The sequence below is a fragment of the Letharia columbiana genome (genome assembly GCF_014066305.1).
Source record: "Letharia columbiana isolate WasteWater2 chromosome Unknown Sc0000038_s0, whole genome shotgun sequence".
Lineage (NCBI taxonomy): Eukaryota > Fungi > Ascomycota > Lecanoromycetes > Lecanorales > Parmeliaceae > Letharia > Letharia columbiana.
The window spans coordinates 239,066-259,426 of record NW_023501082.1 but is presented as its reverse complement, the minus strand read 5'-3'; the positions used below and the strand labels follow the sequence as shown (position 1 = coordinate 259,426).

The following is a 20,361-nucleotide window of genomic DNA, read 5'->3' as shown; positions in this document are numbered from 1 at the left end:
AAGAGCGTCAGTCCGAGGTTCTGGAACTTTCTTGCTTTTAAGTCAGTTTTGACGACATGTTGATAACAAACGATATGAGCAAATGGCGCTGCAAGACCCAAGGCTACCTTTTACATCGTTTCAAAATAACCTAACTACTGTCACAGTGTAACAGTGTGACATGAAATTTGAGTGTATGTATCATTGATAGGCTATGTAATTGCCAGAAGGGTACTGTGGAGCCTATGTGCCAAGGCGCGCTAAGACCTGATTGGGAGGAGTGTCTGTGTGTTGGGAGTCTCCACCCTGTGACAATTACAGGTGTAGCTTCTCAACTGACACCGTCTGTTAGTATGCCCCACGATGATGGATAAGCTGTTGCAGTTAACTATTTTTGAAAGATTTTAGGCAGAGAATGCAACAAAAAAAGAAACAAAAAAAAAAGTGACAAAAGTCCAAAGTCGTCCTCGAACCAAGAAGCAAGTAAGAAAAGAGCAAAAGAGCAAAAGGAAAATCACCCAACGGGATTAGAGCTCAGCGACCTTCAGACTCCTTTAACAGAGCCAGTAAGATCAAACTCGTCCATGTGAGTGCAAACCCCTCGAACTGGCGCACAGCAGATGACTGGTACTTCATTGCCCTCGGTTGAGAAATTTCAGTCAAAACGCTGTGTGCCAGCTATGAACCTCAAAGCTTAGGATGTTCCCGCGTATCTAGTGGACCATGTTGTCCGATAATTAAAAATTGGCCGTTAAACTAAAATATAAACTAAACATGACAACACCGGCGAACCTAGTCGTAGTATCTGTTATGGGCCTCTTGCTAATTTGATTCATAGTTCTCTGACTCCTACTGTAGTCTTGTACAGTTCTTCAATTATGAAATTAGATCGTCGGCAGAAGCTACAACACTGCTCCGCCCTCGTCTCCTAGACCATCTCTTCCTGGCCGACTACTTTCCTTCCCAGCGCAATATCCTTCTTGACCGTGAACGTCCTCACATTCCTCTGCGTGTCCACTAGTGTGAATCCTAGCTGTTGGATATGAACGATGCCTGCATCCACATTCCACTCAGTTCTGTAAAGTTCTTTTCCTTACACATGTACCGTAACTGAACCTCATAGAAGCAGATCCATGTCACGACCTTAACACAACCACTACCTACCAAATACCCTTCACCTCTCCCCCTCCCCCAACTCTCCTGCCCAATCCTTACACCGCACGCTCCGACACGTCAAAGCTTTTCATAACACCAACCCCCTACGCGCCCCGCAACCTCTCTACCCGTCCTCACATTTGTCTCATTAGTTGAATCGTCTATTTGACGCAAAAGTAACTAGTGCCGTTTTCTACGCCAAGCCTGCTCTTTGATGTACCAGTCACGTCAGCTATCATGCAGTCGCGCAATGACGGGTCGTTCCCCCCTGACGTCTGACACGAAAAACCTTTTGCTACACTTCAAACGTCAGCACTCTGAATCCTTTCTCACGCGAACCGCCATACTTTAATCTATCAGCCGATTACGGATACGGCGGTGAATAATTTGAGTTGAATCTTGAGCCGTTTCGCTTTGGCTATTCGGATATTTAGTCTTTGAAGAGCTTATATTCGGCATCAGCGAGGGCGGATATGTGATGAGTAGATGATGTGGGTATGAAGAGGGATGTTAAAGGGTGCGAGGATTGATGCTATGGAGAAGGAGCAAGTGAGAGGATTTGTTATTGAGGTTGATGAGGATGACGGCACTGGAGTGTTAAGGACTCTCATTTGAAGGCAGTAGGTAATCGTACCGGAATTTGTTTGAGCACCACTGGAATGAAGTAAATTCAGTAAGCAAAAGGGAAGTGTTCTTATATGGCGAGAAAGTTAATCGTGATCAGTGACAGTCCCAATCCACTTTCAGCCTTTGAGCGTAGTTATCTTCAGCGGCAGGAGTAAAGAGACGAGATAAAGTCCAAATGTTTAATCCTAGACAACGTTCCTAAAGCCGTCAGCAACTCGATCCCGTAAAGCTCGATCGTAATCTGAGTGTTGGGCCCCAGGCCCAGAATCATTGGCACCGGAAATTATCAAGACTAGGTTTTCACCAAAGCCTGCAACATTCAATCCATCCAAGGTCCCTCTCACGGAGATTTGGGATACCTCATTTAGAGTGGTACATCTTGAGGCCATTGAGCCTCCGGCAAAAGCATCCGTGGTACCCTAGGGAAAGGCGGCAAACAGTGAACATGCCCGGATACACCTTCCAATTGGCATTCAAACCTTGCGAGGTCGAGCGGCCACTTCTCTCATCTCATGCAAAGATCTCTCAGCCGTCATATCCTTCCCCTTGTCCATACGTGCCTGCGCCTGTAGCGCACGACGGGCCTCGTCCCCTCTGAACTTGGTCAAGTACTCTTTGAACCCTTGCGACATCTCGATGACTTCTTGAATGTGCTCAGTCTTCAGCAAGACGTCTCCTTCTGGTGGGTCGGAGGTCTTGGCTTCGTGTTCGGCGAGGGCGACTGCAGTTTGAATAGCTGGGAGTTGGTCAGTAATGCTAGCGTTTGGTACGGAAGAGCCACCAGAGCGATGGAACGGTTGTGGCTGGTGGACTCTTACCGTTGCGAATTTCTCGACCGTTCCATGATACCTTTGTACTTTCGAAATATTCTTGTACATATCTCATTGCTCTGCGATCCACTATGAAATCCGTGCGATCGTTCTCTGCGAATTGCTTCCAGATTCTGATCTGTGCCGGAGCTTCCAGTGTCTCATACTTGACCACCAAGTGCACACGACTCATGATTGCGTCATCAATCAGACCAACTCTGTTTGTCGTGAGGAAGATTATTCCTCGGTAATACCCATAGCTCGTAGAAATGCTACGAAGACCGTTAGGTAAGGTCTGAGATTGTAGTTGGCGCACTTACCCGAAACGAGACTGTTTCTCTGCAGATCACTCGTGGTACGGGTTTCGAGGTAGATGTCGGCTTCATCGATTAACATGACCGCTCCCCCGATCTCTGCGAGGTCAAACCAATCGGACAGGTTCGCCTCCATGCAGGGCGGCAACGGTGGAAAAGTTGGTTTGGAGGGCAAACGCACTAACTACTAGATTGCAAACGAAACGCACCAACTACCAATAGAAAACCAACACCCCACACAGCACATAGTGGAGCAGTATAAAAAACAAAATACGCCAGTGGGGGGGGGGGGCCGGTGGGGCAATACCAACAGTTAGGCCCACAGCCCACAGCCCAAGCCCATCAGCCCACTTAACCCAAAATGTGACATTAGCTCTTTAACTCAAAAACGACTTTTAAAAATATAAAACACCCACATCAGTAACCAGTGGTTGCGATCGAACCACCAACACCAACCGAAACCCCAAACACACCACAACACGAAAACAACGGCCACGGAGGACCAGTAGTGCCACCATCCAGCCCGCCTCCATGTCCTTTCATCGATGCCTACAGAAGACTCAGCATACGAAGCTCAATCAGATGTCGTTGGTAATCCGGGATCCTACCTACTTCTGCGCAAGTCAAGGCGCGTAAGGGTCGTTCTTTCAAGGACAATTGACAATGCACGGGTACTTAAGCTGGGCTCGGAGACACTCACGAATTATCTCAGCGATGCATTCGGCAGTGCAAATCTTGCCTACACCCGGAGGCCGTGCGGTGGGAATATCTGACCTTCGCCTTCGCTTCGGATGGAATCCGCATTCCATGCCTCTCTCCGATCTCTCTCTTGATCTTTATATTTGCAGGTGAGGACTTCGACTAACTTCCGGGTGTCTATCATCCATGACGAGGTTCTTGATTGCATTACCTTTGGGCTCATATCGCGAGACGTGGTTGATTTTCAGTCCCTCTATGGTTGACGGTATGGTCTTAGCATATCCGCAATTGTCAGGGGTATCTACGTACCCCATTCTCTATTCTTGAGTACGAAGCCCACGATCTTCCGTGGGAAAAGCATCTCATCTCTAGGGTCAATGTCATCGTAGGTACTCCACTTTCCGTCTACTCCTGACCCCTCATCGTCCAGGTCTCCAATTGGCGGTGGAGCCTCTTCGGTATCACCGTATGACCAGTATGACGTGGGATCGAGAACGACCCTTCCTTTGTACTGCAACAAGAATCAGTACGATACATCACGCCAATCTCCATGAATCTCACATACATATTGCTTTACTTTGCCCAGAGAGCGTCCATCGTAGTTGAGTTGCTCGCTTCCTTTTCGGGGGTACGTCGAAATATCGCTCACCAGCTTTTTCCAATCTTGGTCGCAAAGCTTTGTCCGAGGCCATGTCGGCGGGAAAGGCCTTTAGGCTAGAAACTTCTCGTTCGCCGCTGAAGCTGAAGACACTGATGGAAGTCAAACGCCTACCAATACGTCGGCCTGGCACCGTGTTCAGTAACCGATTCGTGGCGAAAGGAACGGAACTTGTCGCCATAAAAATCTAGGTACCATAGTTCCACTCTGTACCGACTTGAGTTACTCGCCTTGTTCGTGGTAGCAGATCTGATGACAAAGGCCGCTGGCTCGCCGTCAACATCGGTATAGACCCTTGTTGCAGGATTCAGGAGCATCCAAAGCATTTCGAATGTCGCGGTGGGTGGGCTTTTCTTATGTCGAGTCTCTTCGTCTTCAATGTTATTGGTATATTTGGCATCCAAGAATGCGAGTAGAACTTTGATATCAGACCTTGTCTTTTCAATCTGCAGATCTTGAAATAGACCGTCATCGCACCCACCGTCCCCTTTGTTCATCATTCTTCTTAATTTCTCCCGGTGGTGCAGAAGAAAGTGATAGGGTTCAGAGATTATGACAGTTCTTATTAGTTGCTAGGATGGATAGTAATCGACCAATCTTCGAATGGCCCCACGCAGCTGTTTTAATCGGACCACCATCTCTATCGAGCCGATCGACGATATTTCCAGGTTCTGGCTCTTGAGGTCTTTGTCTTTGCCCTGGACTGGTTTGGTTCCTCTCTCCCCAAAGGGATAGATGTCGTTCCAGCGGCTGCAGCACCGGACTGACTGCTCACGGGAGTGCTGACGGCGATCTGTCTGATGGTGACATAGGTGATAATGTCCAAGACCGAGTCAGTGCCACTCCTCTTTTTTTCCGCGGTCATGAGTTTGGGCCATGGTTTGTATTGTTCGTCTTCTTTTATGGGTTCACCAGCATCGTTCCTATACCAAATTTTGTATCTGATTGCCTTGCTGTTCTCTTCGTCCTGCGACGTGGCAGTGCCGGGTCCTGGATTTCCCTCCAAGTCAATGCCATTGGAGATAATTGGCAGGGTGGACTCGGGAGTGTTCGTGTATGTAGCGAAAGGCAATTACAACGCCAGGTACAATGTGATTTAATTTGGATGGGAGAAGATTTCAGTGCGAGACACTTAGGAATTTCGGAGGGGACAAGGCTAGGCTTTTAGTGTGAGGCTCAAGACCTTCAGCTCCGTGTAAGATGTTTGATGATGTGGCATCGCTCGTGGATCTAGCGGTGATATTGGCGATAGCCTTTAAACCGAGATAATACTTGGAACGGGCACATTAATTTGATGGCTCACGCATCGTTTGACGCAGTGTGACCCTATACCTTAGTCATCGTGTCAACGTGGTCCTTGTCAATTGTCATCAGCTCTTCCCAAAATGATATTACCAAGCCTTGAATCTTCACCTAGAAATGGAGCGTAGCATTCGGCACCTGGGTTGCGCTTAGTCTCACGATCCAACCGGACCTTAGCCGCAAGAGCCAGAGTACGAGCGGGTAATATCGGATGCAAAGCTCGAAGTACAGTGGGCTTGAAGAGTTTCGGATGATTATAGCCAAGATGGCGCGGTACGAAATAACAAAGCGTTTCACCTTCTCCCCCACCTTCCTTCTTCAATGCCATCAAACTGCTCTGCCAAACAGCTACCTCTAACCACTGAGAGCAGCTCCATCCAAGTGCTCGATTTCGTGACCGACTGTCTTCTGAAACACGCGCTCACTCCACCCCTGACGACTGCCATCGACGGTCGGTGGCACAGTCAGTACATCTTCTCTGCCTAGCGCATCTTTGACGTATAAGCTTATACCGGGACAGGTGAGGAGTAGCTTTATCACGACGCTGTTGCAATCTTTGAGTATCCCTAGCAACTCATGAATGACTTTCAAGAAATCCCGTCGCCTCTCAGAGCGCTCGTAGTAATTTATGCCGTCGATCATCCAGAAGAGGAATGTTGTGTCTGGTAGTTGTTGGATCAACCTTCGATATAGCGCGCAGATGGTTTCTAGGTCGTTGTGTTGGATCTTTTCAAGGTCCGTTGTTGAGAGGAAACTCAGGTCCCAAGAAACGTCACGTTGCAGGAGCTGAGAGACGAAGCTTTTGATCAAGCCGGTTGCGTCGGCCATAATATCTTTTCTGGATGTTGTATGCAGCGAGCAGAAAAAATGTTGCGAAACGATGGGCTCAATATGACCCAAACTTTCCAACAACTTGGCGGATAAGAACGTCGTGGACGAGAGCATCTCGTTTGCGGCACCATCACCGTTGATCAGGAGTTTACGGGATCCGGGAAAGTTCAGCCATTCTCGAAGCTTGGGCGACTGCATCATCCATTTGACGCGGTCTTGGTCATTGAGGCTTAGCGATGTGCCCATGCTTAGGCAGCGTTTCAAGTCTTGTTGAGGAACGTCTGATGATAATCCTAATGCTAAGACGAGAGCAGTTTGGGTTACAGCTGCTCTTCAAATCAGCGCGGGCAAGTCTTAAGAAGCGTTGGGCTACACTCACATTCTATGTGCCTTTCCACTTCCGCTGAGGGTCGAGCCTCTAAGATCCGAGGTGGTACTACACCTTTGCCTTTGTCAGTGGGTAGCCATGTTCTGATAATCCCGAAGGCTTACCTCGTATCCTGGCATCAATGCCTGGATTGCTGGACAAGTGGCTGTAAAAGCTATTGATACAATATCCCGCTGCTGCTTCTCCAATGCGAGTCGAAAGGTCTTTTTTCGTCGCTTCATCGAGGCGGAAATTCTCGGTGTTTTGCTGCTCCTTCAATTCCTTCAGCTGCATGTTGATAGCGGGGAAGTACTCTTGGCAAAGTTTCTCGAGGTCTCTCATACGGTACTGCGAGCTGATTGCCGCTTCCTGGTCTACCTTGCCAATGAGATCTCGGACTCGGTCTATCTGACTCAGTAGCGTTTGCTTGTAAGCTTGGCCTTGTGCCATGGCTTTCCATGCCTTTTCTAGCGGACAATCAGCAAGCATTTCGTATGTGAGATTAGTGTAGTTGTTGAATGACCATACTTAGGATCCCCTCCGTGAGATATATCATGATATGTCGAAGAGCAACCAAAACTGCGCTGCAAAGCTGCGCTGTCATCTGTACCAGATCTCGAGGTTTTGAATCGGCGTACAAGTCACGGTATCTATTCGCACGTCCAACCCAGTAGGGGATGTCTGCCAACGCTTGGAAGATGGTCACTCGAACGTCATGCGCGCGTTTTGCAGCCTAGAGGTTTGAGCTTATGGTCAAGCATGCGAGGGACACAGCCCATACTGTAACGACCATTTTGAAGACCCCGCCAACAACCGCTCCGTAGTCGCCACCTGGTAGAAGGTCGAGCCATGTCTCGAATGTGGAGATGTTATCGATTATCTTATCGCAACTGTCTCTGGCGGACCAGCTGTCCTTGTCTTCACCATCTTCACGAATCTTTGCTACCTTGACTGCCTCCCTGATGTCTTGCCAGGGACTAGATGTCTCATTGGCCTTGATCATCGAACTTGAATCCGGGTCAGTCTTCTGTTGGTATTGGACTATCGTAGCTTGGAGCAACTGCAACTCCTCTCTCGCGCCACTGAACAAAGAGTCCTCCTCACTTCACGCGGTACCTCTTAGCATCTTAGACGGGCCTCTACCAGCAGGGAGCGATAGATCTCACCTTTCGAGCTCGTCGTTTATTTCTGAGGTCGCAAAACTGTTGATTCTCGCTGCAAATTTGAGCGGAGGGGAGACTATGGCGGAATTGAGATCATTGTCTTCCATATGCTCTTGTATATAATCGGCGGGTAGATTTGTCGAGCCCTTCCGGCGCCCAAAACGTTGCTTGAAAAACCCGTGTTTTGACATCCTGGCCGGGGTCGCAGCCTAAAAAAAGTTCACGAATGAAGAATAAGATCCACTTCGCACCTACATAGTACGTAGACTTCTATATGTCACCATGCGACCTAATCGAAATGAAACTCGAAGTGATTGTCCTCAGAAGATACAACAACGCCGATGGACAAATTGCTTTTCGGTATAGACGCCTTCTTGCGTGCGCTCCGACACGCCGCACTTTCGCCTCACAAGCGGCAGGGGCACATAGGGTTGCATGAAAAGTGGGGCCTATACATGCAGGCTGCTCCTGTTCTGGACTGGTCTATTTTGCAACAAGGCTGAGAGGTTGCGGCTCTGAGAAAGTTGGTCTCAGAGCACCCAGAGACAGGCTTGGATTTGCGATATAGTAATGTAGAATTGTAGATTCAGAGGATTTGCATCCTCATTTAGGTTCCTTGATTCCTATTATGAACGGGGTTCACGAGGTCATCACCTTGGAGGGCGCAAGGCTACGGAGGCGGAAGCACCTTCCCTAAAATCTGACATGCATCAATAAAACCTACCTCACGCCATGAAAACCTTAGGTGGAAAGATCTTCTGCAGAACTCCCGGACTGCGCAAGTACTTGTTGCGTATCGAGCAAGGTGCTTGAACAGGCAGCAGACTCGGAGAATCGGACCCTGCAGCAATGTGAAGGCTGCGTATCTTTAGGCTTATAACATGAGTATCTATTATTCGCACAACATGATGGTCGCGCGAAGAGGGGTTAAACGGCGCCGCGATAGGGTGTTTCGAGTCGGTCAGGTCAATTGTCGAGGCTCACGTTCAATCAACTGCTTGAGACGTGTTACAGCTTTGATACGCTGCCCGTGCGTCCGACACACTTTGTCTTCTAATCAACCTCTTCAGCCTGTCGGTCAGGTCCTACTCGTATGCTGCATAGGTTAGGGCTGACTTACTCGTTGATCGCCGATCGGGTCTCGATTCGGTCGGACGCGCATGAACCGAGGTAACACACAGGAGTACACCGAAGCTGCGGTCCGCTTAGAATCGAGTGTCAAGCTACCCCCTGCCAGGTTCTAGATGCACCTTGAAAATTGGTGAAGGTGGGGGCATTTCAGCCTCATATGATCCTTTGCGACAGCCTTTCGAAATCTCGACACCTTCATGCTCCGTACAAGTATTGTCGACTCACAGGATCGAGCAGTCCTTTGATCAGTGACCATCCAAATCCACACATTCTGTCAACATCGAACGACATGGGAAGCAAGGCTGTTGATCAACAGGTCCACGTCCAGGCGGATCCCACACACAGCATGAAAAGCCTCCGTACAGACGAGAACAGTAAATCGACGAGCCTGCCTTCGCCTCCTTCTTCTGTGAAGGCCACTGAGTCGGAAAGCGGTCGCAATGAGAACGGCTCGCATCCTGGGGAGGTTGCTGCAGGCGAGCCACCCGTCAGCGGCAGCTCTGCTGGTGCCAATGGAGTCGCCAATGCAGGTATAAAGAACACGGCTGCTCCTGAAGGACTGTAGGCTGATCGCTAGGATAGCTGATACGGTGAATGACGAACATCCCAGTGGGCAGCCGTCCAATGATCCCGTACAGAAAGGGACAAATCCTCAAGACCAAGACGAATCGTCCGGAAAGGAACACGGTACCACAGCGAGGGACATGGATAACGAAGATGATGCTAGCGATGCTGAGTCTATAGATGACATGATCGAAGACATATATTACAATACTCTACGTCCTCGGCGTAATCTGCGGACACTTCAAGAACGCATCAAGAAAGGCCCGAAACGTGCCGTACAGCAAATGGACTACACAAGGCTCATGGAAGATAGGATGATAGATATGGAGAAAAGACTGCGAATGATCGAGAAAAAAGGGGTGGAATCGGAACCACCTACTCCTCCGCCCGAAGAGACAAATCCGCCTACTGACTTGATCATGGATATCAAGCGAATGACCTTTCAGGAGTATCTGCCGATTGATCCGAGCCCAGGACTCAAAGTGACAGGTGCTTTTGTACCCCTTGAGCATAAGCGCCGAGACGAGTTTCCAGGTCAATTGCCTTACCACCTCATCGACGTTGTTGTTAGCGCTGTAAATCAGCCCGAGCGGCTGGGTAAAGATCAGGTGACCAAGCGAGCAGCAGGCTCACTTGATCATGCTGCTCCTGGCCCTGCTATCCTAGATCAAGACTCGACGGTTAATGATCTACATTTGGCCCAGCCTGAACGCGTTCGCATCAACTCGACTTTGCTGCTTGACGCCCTCGAGAAAATTACAGGCATGACATTTAGCAAAGCACGCGTTGATGACGAGCTCGAGTTGCAAGATCAAGTCATACTGAGACCGTTCAAGCTATTTGTGACCTTCGAGCAAGAAATCAGGGACGAAATAGATCGACTAGAGAAAATACACAAGCACAATGGCAATGAAAGCAAGCCAGAAGCACCCGAGACAACCTTGAGCGAGGGCCAAAAATCGCCGCCGCCATCCACGGATGTCTTGCACAACATGCCCGAATTATTAAGTCGAGAACACTCAGACGGTCTGAAGAATAACAACTCTCAGAACACTGCAACAGATGCCTCAACTGATGGGAGATACGAGGAAACTACCTCCATTGGAATCGAGACGATGTCTCGAAGAACTGCACGTCTTGAAAGAGCTACTAGACAAAGATCTGAAACCGACGTTTGACCTACGCAGACAGATCAAAGACGGTTTGACCCGGAGTATCGCCTTTCAAGACCTCTGGCATCTCTTTCCACTGGGAACTGAAATTGTCTCTAATGGTTCCGATGGGCAAAATCAGACATATCGTATTGTGAATGTCTCCGGGGGTAGACCTTTTCTTTGCAGCAGATCTCAGGCAGATATGGATCCATTAGGACCATTCTTGAATGGGAGAGAAGTGCCCAAGTTCGAGATGCTGAGTTACTTCTATGATTTTGATGGGAAGGAACTTGGTGCATGTCAGAAATTGCATTCCATCAAGTCTTACGATGGCAACAAGGCGATCACATCCCTACCATGTTTTCCAGTCATCTACTGGAAAGCTTCTCGGGGGCTGAAACCTCGCGATCTCTTCATTGAAAGAGGCAGACGATTTATCGAGTTGACGCGCAAAACGGACGTCGTGCATAAGAGGTATGATGGTCGGACTCTGGCCATGGATGAACTTAGAGAAGAGGTAAGACAGACCCTAAGCACCGTGTGAGCTACTTGCTTACCTTCATCTGGTCAGGTCGACTCTGAAGTGATAATAGATGTCAGTATGGCTTTGTTAAAGAACAACTTGATTATAGTTTGGGGTCTTGCAGAAGAGCTGGAGCCAGACCGCCGCGAAACTTTGGAGTTCCTAGATCCCAGGTGCTCGCAGGAGGGATGTTGCCAGAATTCTCCGATTCACAGAGACGACGAAGTAGATCGAAAGCGTAATGTCAAAATGCTAGAGAACAAGGGCTTTATGCGCGACTTCATTGAGTCCGACAACGAGCTGACCGAAGAAGACTATCTAGTGTGCCCCTGTTGGGTTTATGGCTATGTGCTGAGGAGTCGCAAATGGGTGAAGCTGGAGGTAAGCCTGGTCGAAGATATCAAGGATCGCGGGAGCGGCTTCGACTCTCTGGTCCTTCCCGACGGGCACAAAGAAACCTTGCTGGCTCTAGTCCAAACTCACTCTAAGGGCAAAAAGCTCGAGATCGGTCTCAAGGCAGAGAACCGGCAGATGGACCTCGTGCGTGGTAAAGGTAAGGGTCTGATCATCTTGCTACACGGGGAGCCTGGTGTGGGAAAATCATCCACTGCCGAGTCTGTAGCAGAATTTACGCGCAGACCACTATTCCAAGTCACGTGTGGTGATATTGGCGAGTCTGCAGACGAGGTTGAGAGGAGGCTGGAGAATCACTTTCAGCTCGCTCACAAATGGGGTTGTGTCTTGTTATTAGACGAAGCCGATGTGTTTCTTGAAGCGAGGAGTAAGACTGATCTCAAACGCAATGCAATTGTCTCGGTGTTTCTCAGAGTTCTCGAATACTACTCCGGCATTCTCTTCCTCACCACCAACCGTGTTGGGGCCTTTGACCAAGCTTTCCGTAGTCGGATCCATATGAGCCTCTTCTATCCTCGGATCGAGGAAGATGCAACCATCAAGATCTGGGAGATGAACATCGACCGGGCTCGCGAGATCTGGGGCGACAAGCTCTCCATCGACGAGGTCGATCGCAAGGGTATTCTCAAGTTCGCGTCTAAGCATTACAAGGAACTGGCGGAGTCGGAAACCACGTGGAACGGCCGACAGATCCGTAATGCCTTTCAGACTGCCATCGCCCTGGCGGAGTGGGACGCTTATCAAAGCCAGCTCAAGTTCAAGTCGCCAGTCCCGCTCAAGCCGAGGCTAGAACCGGGGCATTTTGAGCAGGTGGCGAAGGCGTCGAAGCATTTCGACGCGTATCTGAAGGAGACTCAGGTTGGAACTATGTCGGATTTGGCGAGCGATAATCGTGAGCGCAGGGACGACTTCCGCGGAGTGAAGTCTTGATATATGCTTTGCTAAGAGGCAAAGAAGCCATTGAAAATGATAAAGACGAGTGACATATATCCCAAGTCCAGGTATCTTCTCACAGAGAACTAAGTAGACATGTCCACTCCAAACAATCAAAATCGTAATGAATATAGCAATATCGTAAGCAAGTAGATGAAAGGTAGCTAACAGTAGGGTGCCAGACCCTGATATGGAGTTGATGGGTTGTGAGATGTACAAGAAAACCTGGGTGTGTTCCACTGGCCGCTGTGACAAATGGTAATAACATGATTGGCTCAACAGGCTGACGTCGTCAGACCAGGACCAATCGGGAATAGCGGGAGGCCTTCGAAGACGTGCGTTCAATAAAAGTGGAACGCAGCAGAGTCCTGACCACTTCAAAATGAAGTCAGAACGCAGTCTTAGACTTCCAAAGTGTACAATCCAAACGCTGCGTACCCGAAAAACGAATGCAAAACAAGGTACTCGTACGGCCTGCCAAATGGCGGAAATGATACAGAGCGACCGTCTCGAAAATGGCACGGAATATGAATCCTGAATCTTGGGTTCATTGTAGCAACGCTTAAGCGAATGGGGAGGAGGAGGGTGCAGCGATGTGAAGGGGATTGATGTGCAGATGGAGCGCTTGGACACTGACGTAGAGCACGAAAGAAATGAAGCCGATGCGAAGAGCGAGAGCAGGGACGCATGGTCGGTACGTCGACAGGGCTGCCGTAACGGAGACGACCGGTTGGGGAAATCGGCAAGGGAGGATGAGGAGGTTGGTTGGCAGGAGAGGAGTCTGATTCGATGAGAGTATGGGAAGGGACGGTTTTCTGCAAAACGGAAAAGCGGAATTCCTCGTTCCTTTCGACGCCGGATATTTCGTCTTCACGCTCAATCTCAGCATGGATTGGATGGAAACCGAAGGATGTCGACGAGAAACGCACAAAGCACCAATAAACGCATATGGAATAAAAATCAACAGAGAGATTGACCCGATAGAACCATGATTCCTATGGGCGATTGGGTATCCCGTTTCTACTCATCATCGTACACACGCACAACGACGCCTAACAACGCCTCCTCAACCCATCCCATCAGACCAACTCCCATCACCCCACAGACTCCCTCCCCCCCTCCCTCCCCCCTCCCCAACCCCACCACCTCCAACAAAACCCCCGTCCAGAGCTCCGCAACCGCCAGCCCCTCATCCCGCACACATCTCCCCCCAGCCCCCTTCATCGGCCATCTAAAGGCTTTGGTCCGGATTGTAAGGGGCTCTGGGCGGCTGCCCGTTCGCCGGTGGTGGATAATTAGTTTGAGGAGGGCCCGCGTTGACGGGATGGGGTTTGGGCGCGTAGTCCTTTTCGTTCGGGTTGCCGGCCGCGGCTTTCTTGGCCTGGGATTTTTTGTAGAGGTTGTAGCCGAAAGCGATGCACATTTTCGGAGGAGGGGGGGAGGTGGAAGGGGGTGATGTAGTGTTGGGGGTATGGTGCGTGAATGGGGATGGGGCTGGTGTGGTGACGCGGCTTGTTATTGAGGCTGTTGGATAAGCGTGGGGTGTAGCGTGGTGAGATTGGACTACCTTAACAGATGGAAACGCGGAGGAAGAGATCCGACGATTTTATAGACGATGTTTTTTTGTAAAAGGAAAGATTGAGGAACAGAGGTTCTATATGAAGGATTGAACGGCGCCGCGCACAGTTGTTAGAAGAGATGGTAATACTATCCTCAGCTGAAGCTGTGAAATAGGGCGCAGCAACACGCGGGAAATGCATGATCTAAGTCAAGAACAGCAATTGAGTGCGACATGTTGCAATCTGCGAAGCATACGAAACGCGAAAGCAATGCAGAAAAAGCATGCTCCGCTAGGCCTGGGCTGAGTAAGTCGCGCCGCAAGAACTTGACGAACTCGGTTAGTGTTCCGCGAGATTACTTTGTATTGACCACCTAACGCAATTTCGCTTCCTTTGCGCTAGTCCCCAGGCTGAGCGTATCTGAAGTAAAGTTGTTGCGCACAGATTCGTTCGTATCATGATCAAAATCATTTTGTTCGCCGAGGGTTTTTTCGCTAGAATGAGTCACTAGGATGATAGAAGTGACCGGTAATGTTGCGTTAAGGGTAGGTGCTGCGGCTCAGAAACAACAAATCAGCCCCATCCATCGGTTTCATGGGGCGACTCTCTGCAAAGCGTATTCATAACGTCGCTATCGCTGCCGCAAATGAGCTCGGGGCCAAAGATCTGACATGATGTGCCGACTAGACCCCTCGCATCCTCTTGTTTTTCTCACGTCGCTCGATCCAGGAACAGCTTGTTCATCTTCGACCCAAGAAATCTAGTACGAGAGGTGTTGTTACTGTGATCAATGGTCTGATCAAGCCTCGCGACGAGTCTTCAGCACTCGAACCAGCTATCGCCTCGCCCATCCCACCGCAAGCAGAACTACCCACGCGGACACACCAACAAGCGTCAGATTTCTCAACACAAGCAGCATACTGCGCTTCTGGAACTCCTTGAACCTTTCCGCCAACGCAGCACCCTCGTTGAGTCTCGGAAATGGCACATCGGGCTTCTCCTTGCCGAGAAACTCGCACAACGGGCCCCAGCCGTCTTCAAGCCTGAAGTCTAGCAATCTATCCTTCGGACAAACCCTCCTGACATGTGCATAATGTTCTCTGTACAGCGTTCTCGCGGTATGTTGCAGCTCGTCCTTGTTATCAGTCCGGCAGAATCCCCTGCGGTCTTTGTAGACATAGTTGAACATAGTGGCGGTAGGTCCGAGGACCTGTGGATCGAGGAGCCGTAGGACATGGATCATAGGATTATACATCTCCTGAATCATGCCATCGAAACTTTGGTACCAGCTCTCTATGTTTCGTTCCACAAGCACGACTTTTGCTTCGGGGTAAGCCTTGATGAGTTCTTCCGCGAAGCAGATGGCCGGTGAGTCCGTCACGGCCTGGTAATTGCCCAGCAAATCATCCCAGTCTTCTCGAGTGAATAGCGGACCGCGATTGTGATATTTCGCGTCGAAAGCGCAGATCCATTTGGCGCACTCATCGATGTTATAGAGTGGTGTGTATCCGTGATAGGTGGGCTTGCAGCCCAGAATCTCCAGCGCGGCTTGCATTGCTGTTATCAGTCAGAGAAAGTCCAATATTTCAAGCTCTGGCCTGAAAAATTGTCTTTTTCTTCTCCGTTGTCGAGCGGGACACGGATCAGACATACTCACTGTCCCAGTTCGGGGCATTGCCAGCGATAAAACTTGCATTGGGACTGTGCGAGCATTTTTCCGCATAGAGCCAGCCATGTTGTACTCCGACTTCTTCTATTTAGGGTTCTTCTTCCATTTGTCAGACCTCCTAGCGAGGTCAACTTTGCAAAGCTGCAAGACGTGTAATGGGATGTCATTGACGCTTTGATCGCAAAAAGGGAATAGGCGGTGCGGCTGAAAATTCTACGCATTAAAGTGGCGGAGCACTTATCTCTCTAATGATGCTAAGACGCAGAATAGTCAGGCCTTTGGCAGGATTACGGCGATTATTAATCCAGTCCTCGCACTCAAATTGACCTTCAGCCCTCCGTTGTTTATGATGCACATCATTTTGAAAAGTTGCCCGCTCTTTGATGGCTCGCTGATTTTGTCTCGCTTGATATCCATCGCCCACGTCGATTACAAGCTAATTTACACGTGACCGTTGCGTCACGGCGTCCACTTTTCATCAAGGACGCCTTGAGTTGAACCCTTCTCTGGCAGACAAATTGTTTTAGGAACTCACTCGTGAATACACCCAATTTCTTCAGACGCGCAAGTCTCTCCGTGCCTCTGAAGCGGTACTCAGCGTACAACTCTGCTACTCAACCCAGTCCACCTTAGCCTAACCTGTACGCATGAACAAGATTGTCTGCTCGTCGTATTCAGCCCATCCAGATGACTTACTTTTCTTTCCGAGATCGGACAACGGATACGTCTTCACAACCAGCCGTGTCGCGAGGCCGGAAAGTTGGCCTGCACCACAGATGGCATATAGAAGGTCGATGTATGTACTTTGGCCCACTTGAAGGGGGTCTCCTATCGCGGTGATCAAGCGCGCCGAAACGATCTTATCAGATCCGAAACCGGTGATGGAGACTGAGATCGAAAGTCCGCCATTGAGATAGTTGTCTGGAAGGGTTTGAAGCGTGGCTTGAAAATGTCGTGCTTGGAAAGTTGAGAGAGCCTGGGCGCCGCTATTACAACCGTCTATTGGTTTCTATTCATGCTTCGACGCCAGATGTAGCCATGGCTTCTGAACGCCGGAAAAATGGTCAGCCTCCAAGGGTAATCCCCAGCCATAGGGCTAGCCTTCGTATTCGTATCGACCAAAAGAACCGCCGCATCACCGCGATCGCCTAGGCATTAAACACCGAGTCGGAAACCATCAGCCCGACTTATTCGTACTCGCAGCCGCAGGCATCTGCAATGTGCGAAACTAGGGATAGAAAATACCTCGCTCGACAGCGGAAAAGTAAAGTAGGTAAAGAGAATCGATCGGTCGGTCGGTCGATGATGCGAAGACCGCTGCGCTAAACCTACAAGGGTGGACTTTCCGCCAAGGCAAAGCCAAATGTCTGTCAAAACATACGGAGTCGGTTGGAACGTCTCAAGAGGCTGACGTTTGTCGTACTCGCATTCGCGAGGGCTGTGCGCTCGCTGATGTCACAGGAGACCGGGCAGTATGAAGCCAAGGTCGGAGAAGAAGTGTATATAAACCATCCCCATCTCCCCGAACTTTCAGTCCCCATCACACAAAGCCCGCACACCTGACCACTCTCCCAACCGTCGATAAACCGAACCCATCCACCCCATCAGCCAAAAGAACAACAATCCTTCACCCGCACCCTTTCAACCACGACCATCATGCCTCAAGGAACAGACCAATCCCACGCCGTAGGCGACAGCATCGTGCCCCAGACACTCCAAGAGAAGCTGCCCCAGAAGGTCGAAGAGGTAGTCCCCAACGCCATCCACGACACCGGCGCCACCGGAGCGGAGAGTCATGCGACGGGCGACAGCGCAGTGCCCAAGGTAGCGCAGGAGGCGGTGCCGAAGAAGGCCGAGGAAGTGTTGCCTGAGAAGGTGCATCCGACGGCTTAGGGTGGAGGTGAACGTACGTCAGGGCTCACGCGTACGAAAAATTGGGATCCGAGCTGATGATTTGTCAAAGTAGTGGCGGTGGTGAAGAGAGAGATCGAGACGTGTATGGAGTGGCGTCGGGCAAGATTGGCGGCAGTGGTGGGCTGTACCACGAGACGTGTCATTCTGATAGATGGGTGGAACAATATAATAGCCAGAATACGTAGACATAGGAATACTAGATGCCTTTTTTTTATGAACGGGATCGTTTTTTGACAGCGATGAATTGACTAGTACGGTAGCTGACATAATGAAAGAAACCTCAGATGATACACGAATTTGTTCGAAGCGTTCTCTTGCAATTGCCTCCATCCAAACCCGAAGGCCTGGCGCCTTGGCAGGCTGGAAAGAGTGCCTTCAGTCCTCGGTGCGAATCGATCTGCCAGCGCTCCGTTGAGAACTTTCCCTATGGGAGGGAAAGAGTTCCAGTAGATGTCCACCTGGGTATGCATCTGTTTTCCTTGGAGAAGTTTGAAGGGACTTATGGTCACAAAGAACACGAGCCAAAGCAGGCGAGCAGATTGGGGAGCTAGTGTTGCACCGTAGATAGTAATGAGGACAAATTGTAAAAGCTTAGTATATTGTTCTTATGCTTTAGAGAGTCCATTGCAAAGAGTAAACTTCGAATTGCAATGCTTCTCGCATGAGCAGTCTCGGTAGTATCTCCAGCAAATTCCATGTCCAAGCATCTTGCTCTCCGAATGCCAAGCGTAATCCTCTGCTCCAACAGAGCAGGCATCCACTTCTGTGCTCTCTTCGATGCTTTCTGACCAGCCTTCTGCTGCTAGTCTGTTCCTTATTCGTTCAATTCGCTGACGCCACGCTATTTTATCTTTGACCATCGGCAACGAAGCTTACTCAATCCGGAAAATGCTGAAATAGAGCGGAGATGCTCTCTCCGTGGTGATTGCGCCGTATGGCTTCGGAAAGAAGAGTCGAGATGTCCAGAATCACAAGCTTCTTGCACGTCTTGACCCTTTCTGGCGCTATTGGGTAAGTATTGGTTACCATAATGTAGTCGATGCATTCGCAAGCTTCCATCTGCTCAAGTGAATTATCACCGAAGAGCCCATGGGTGGCGATGCAGTACACTTTCTTTGCATCTCCACGCTTGACGACCGTCTCGGCTGCCGCAATCCACGAGCCACATTGATCAATCAGATCATCGATGATGAACACGGTGCGATCTCTGACATTGCCAACGAGAGTGACCGTGTGCTCGAATTCGGGGTTCTTGAAACCTTCTTCCTCGTCATCCGAGTGCGCTGTAGCGTCCATCGAGCCGCCGAGGGCAGAATGGTCAGGTTGAAACGCTGATGTTGAAGATATGAAGGATGACGTCATTGGATCGAGTCCATCGAGCTGCGGTTGACCCATGACGTCTCCTGGTAGAGTCGCGATTGAGGCGGACATGGTAGATAGAACGGGCGACGGAGCATCGTCGTCAACGATGTGGCCTTGAACCAGCCTGCCAGTGATGACTTCTCTGGCACGCTCATCTGTGTACTCATTTGCCGAGTCTTCCTCCTCCTCCTCCTTCTCCTCCAGGCGCAGTGCTCTTGATGGACCATTGGTAACAGGCTCCCTCTGCACAGGAATCCGATTTGTAGGAGGTGATGCTGAGTCGACTCTAGTAGACTGGGCCAAAGGACTTGATCGAGTGTAGCCATTCAGACCGCGGTAAGGTATACTGGTTGCGGAGGCGCCGTTTATGTTTGGTGCCAATCGTGGCGATGTGCGTATTCGTGGCGGTATTCTTGAGTCCTCGGATTCAGCTGCTGTTCCATTCGGTGGACTTGTATCTGCTGTGTCCGAGATGTGCGATTCAGTACCACCATCACCCATTCTCTCCAGAAATCCACTACCTGCAAGGCTTCCATTCGTACCAGATCTCCGGCGGTCGGTTGTGACAAGACCGAAATTGATTTTTAATGCATCTGCCAAGGATGTGACCCGCTTTGTACCGCCTGGATTCTTGCTGACTACCACTGCTTCCTTCCAGCCTGGTACGTGATTCTTGATCCATCTTGCGATCAGAGGTTCCGCATGGAGATTGTCTACTGGCTTGCCAAAGAAGCCTTGAGTGGGAGGAGCATGTAGGTCGACGGTGATGACATGATTTATACCGGCGACAGAGAGGAGGTTGGCTACCAATCGTGCGGTGATGGCACCTCTGTGTGACTTCTTCTTGGATTGTCGAGAGTAGAAAAAGTATCTTGGTGGTTTTTAGCTTAGGTCATCCAATAGCGGAGCCGGACCTACGGCATCACAGCTAGAACGGTCAGTATCATCTCTGGCTGAGTCCATAATTGGACTGACCAGTAATACTCTTCGCCGAGCCGCCCTTGCACGCGGAGATCATGATCAGCATTTCCATGAGGCTGTCATTAACCTGGTCGCTTCCACTCTGAACAATGAAGACATCCTGGTCTCTGATAGAGGTCTCAACGCTGACTGAGGTTTCCCCGTTGCTGAACTTCTTCAGTTCAACTTTGGCCGGTGAGGTTCCGAGGCGTTCGCAAATGGCATCTGTCAAGAGAGGATGGGAGGAACCCGAAAATATTTGGACGCGTCTCAT

The 20,361-nt window shown here is 50.0% G+C and overlaps 11 protein-coding genes across 11 annotated transcripts; 3 read left to right on the top strand and 8 right to left on the bottom strand.

Annotated features, from left to right (window-relative positions):
- Window positions 1-1,946: 1,946 nt before the first annotated feature.
- On the bottom strand, window positions 1,947-2,763 carry HO173_009257 (uncharacterized protein; the record flags this gene model as incomplete). Its single annotated transcript, XM_037311148.1, has 3 exons — window positions 1,947-2,180; window positions 2,241-2,497; window positions 2,580-2,763. The coding sequence occupies 3 exons, from the start codon at window positions 2,761-2,763 to the stop codon at window positions 1,947-1,949; spliced, it is 675 nt and encodes a 224-aa protein (XP_037162015.1).
- Window positions 2,764-2,807: 44 nt separating this feature from the next.
- On the bottom strand, window positions 2,808-3,020 carry HO173_009256 (uncharacterized protein; the record flags this gene model as incomplete). Its single annotated transcript, XM_037311147.1, has 2 exons — window positions 2,808-2,842; window positions 2,891-3,020. 2 exons carry the CDS (start codon window positions 3,018-3,020, stop codon window positions 2,808-2,810), a joined length of 165 nt encoding a protein of 54 aa, XP_037162014.1.
- Window positions 3,021-3,720: 700 nt separating this feature from the next.
- On the bottom strand, window positions 3,721-4,741 carry HO173_009255 (uncharacterized protein; the record flags this gene model as incomplete). Its single annotated transcript, XM_037311146.1, has 5 exons — window positions 3,721-3,836; window positions 3,893-4,094; window positions 4,149-4,159; window positions 4,233-4,367; window positions 4,468-4,741. 5 exons carry the CDS (start codon window positions 4,739-4,741, stop codon window positions 3,721-3,723), a joined length of 738 nt encoding a protein of 245 aa, XP_037162013.1.
- Window positions 4,742-4,881: 140 nt separating this feature from the next.
- On the bottom strand, window positions 4,882-5,871 carry HO173_009254 (uncharacterized protein; the record flags this gene model as incomplete). The annotated part of the gene is made up of 2 exons (XM_037311145.1): window positions 4,882-5,231; window positions 5,637-5,871. The coding sequence occupies 2 exons, from the start codon at window positions 5,869-5,871 to the stop codon at window positions 4,882-4,884; spliced, it is 585 nt and encodes a 194-aa protein (XP_037162012.1).
- Window positions 5,872-5,897: 26 nt separating this feature from the next.
- HO173_009253 (uncharacterized protein) lies at window positions 5,898-8,095 on the bottom strand (the record flags this gene model as incomplete). Its single annotated transcript, XM_037311144.1, has 6 exons — window positions 5,898-6,700; window positions 6,754-6,816; window positions 6,867-7,208; window positions 7,270-7,474; window positions 7,523-7,844; window positions 7,908-8,095. 6 exons carry the CDS (start codon window positions 8,093-8,095, stop codon window positions 5,898-5,900), a joined length of 1,923 nt encoding a protein of 640 aa, XP_037162011.1.
- A 1,229-nt stretch (window positions 8,096-9,324) lies between these two features.
- HO173_009252 (uncharacterized protein) lies at window positions 9,325-10,777 on the top strand (the record flags this gene model as incomplete). Its single annotated transcript, XM_037311143.1, has 2 exons — window positions 9,325-9,565; window positions 9,618-10,777. 2 exons carry the CDS (start codon window positions 9,325-9,327, stop codon window positions 10,775-10,777), a joined length of 1,401 nt encoding a protein of 466 aa, XP_037162010.1.
- A 178-nt stretch (window positions 10,778-10,955) lies between these two features.
- Window positions 10,956-12,620, top strand: HO173_009251 (uncharacterized protein; the record flags this gene model as incomplete). Its single annotated transcript, XM_037311142.1, has 2 exons — window positions 10,956-11,270; window positions 11,325-12,620. 2 exons carry the CDS (start codon window positions 10,956-10,958, stop codon window positions 12,618-12,620), a joined length of 1,611 nt encoding a protein of 536 aa, XP_037162009.1.
- A 1,234-nt stretch (window positions 12,621-13,854) lies between these two features.
- HO173_009250 (uncharacterized protein) lies at window positions 13,855-14,046 on the bottom strand (the record flags this gene model as incomplete). Its single annotated transcript, XM_037311141.1, has 1 exon — window positions 13,855-14,046. One exon carries the CDS (start codon window positions 14,044-14,046, stop codon window positions 13,855-13,857), a length of 192 nt encoding a protein of 63 aa, XP_037162008.1.
- Window positions 14,047-15,017: 971 nt separating this feature from the next.
- On the bottom strand, window positions 15,018-15,878 carry HO173_009249 (uncharacterized protein; the record flags this gene model as incomplete). The annotated part of the gene is made up of 2 exons (XM_037311140.1): window positions 15,018-15,739; window positions 15,836-15,878. 2 exons carry the CDS (start codon window positions 15,876-15,878, stop codon window positions 15,018-15,020), a joined length of 765 nt encoding a protein of 254 aa, XP_037162007.1.
- Window positions 15,879-17,507: 1,629 nt separating this feature from the next.
- Window positions 17,508-17,744, top strand: HO173_009248 (uncharacterized protein; the record flags this gene model as incomplete). Its single annotated transcript, XM_037311139.1, has 1 exon — window positions 17,508-17,744. One exon carries the CDS (start codon window positions 17,508-17,510, stop codon window positions 17,742-17,744), a length of 237 nt encoding a protein of 78 aa, XP_037162006.1.
- An 897-nt stretch (window positions 17,745-18,641) lies between these two features.
- HO173_009247 (uncharacterized protein) lies at window positions 18,642-20,361 on the bottom strand (the record flags this gene model as incomplete). Its single annotated transcript, XM_037311138.1, has 3 exons — window positions 18,642-19,998; window positions 20,046-20,055; window positions 20,103-20,361. The coding sequence occupies 3 exons, from the start codon at window positions 20,359-20,361 to the stop codon at window positions 18,642-18,644; spliced, it is 1,626 nt and encodes a 541-aa protein (XP_037162005.1).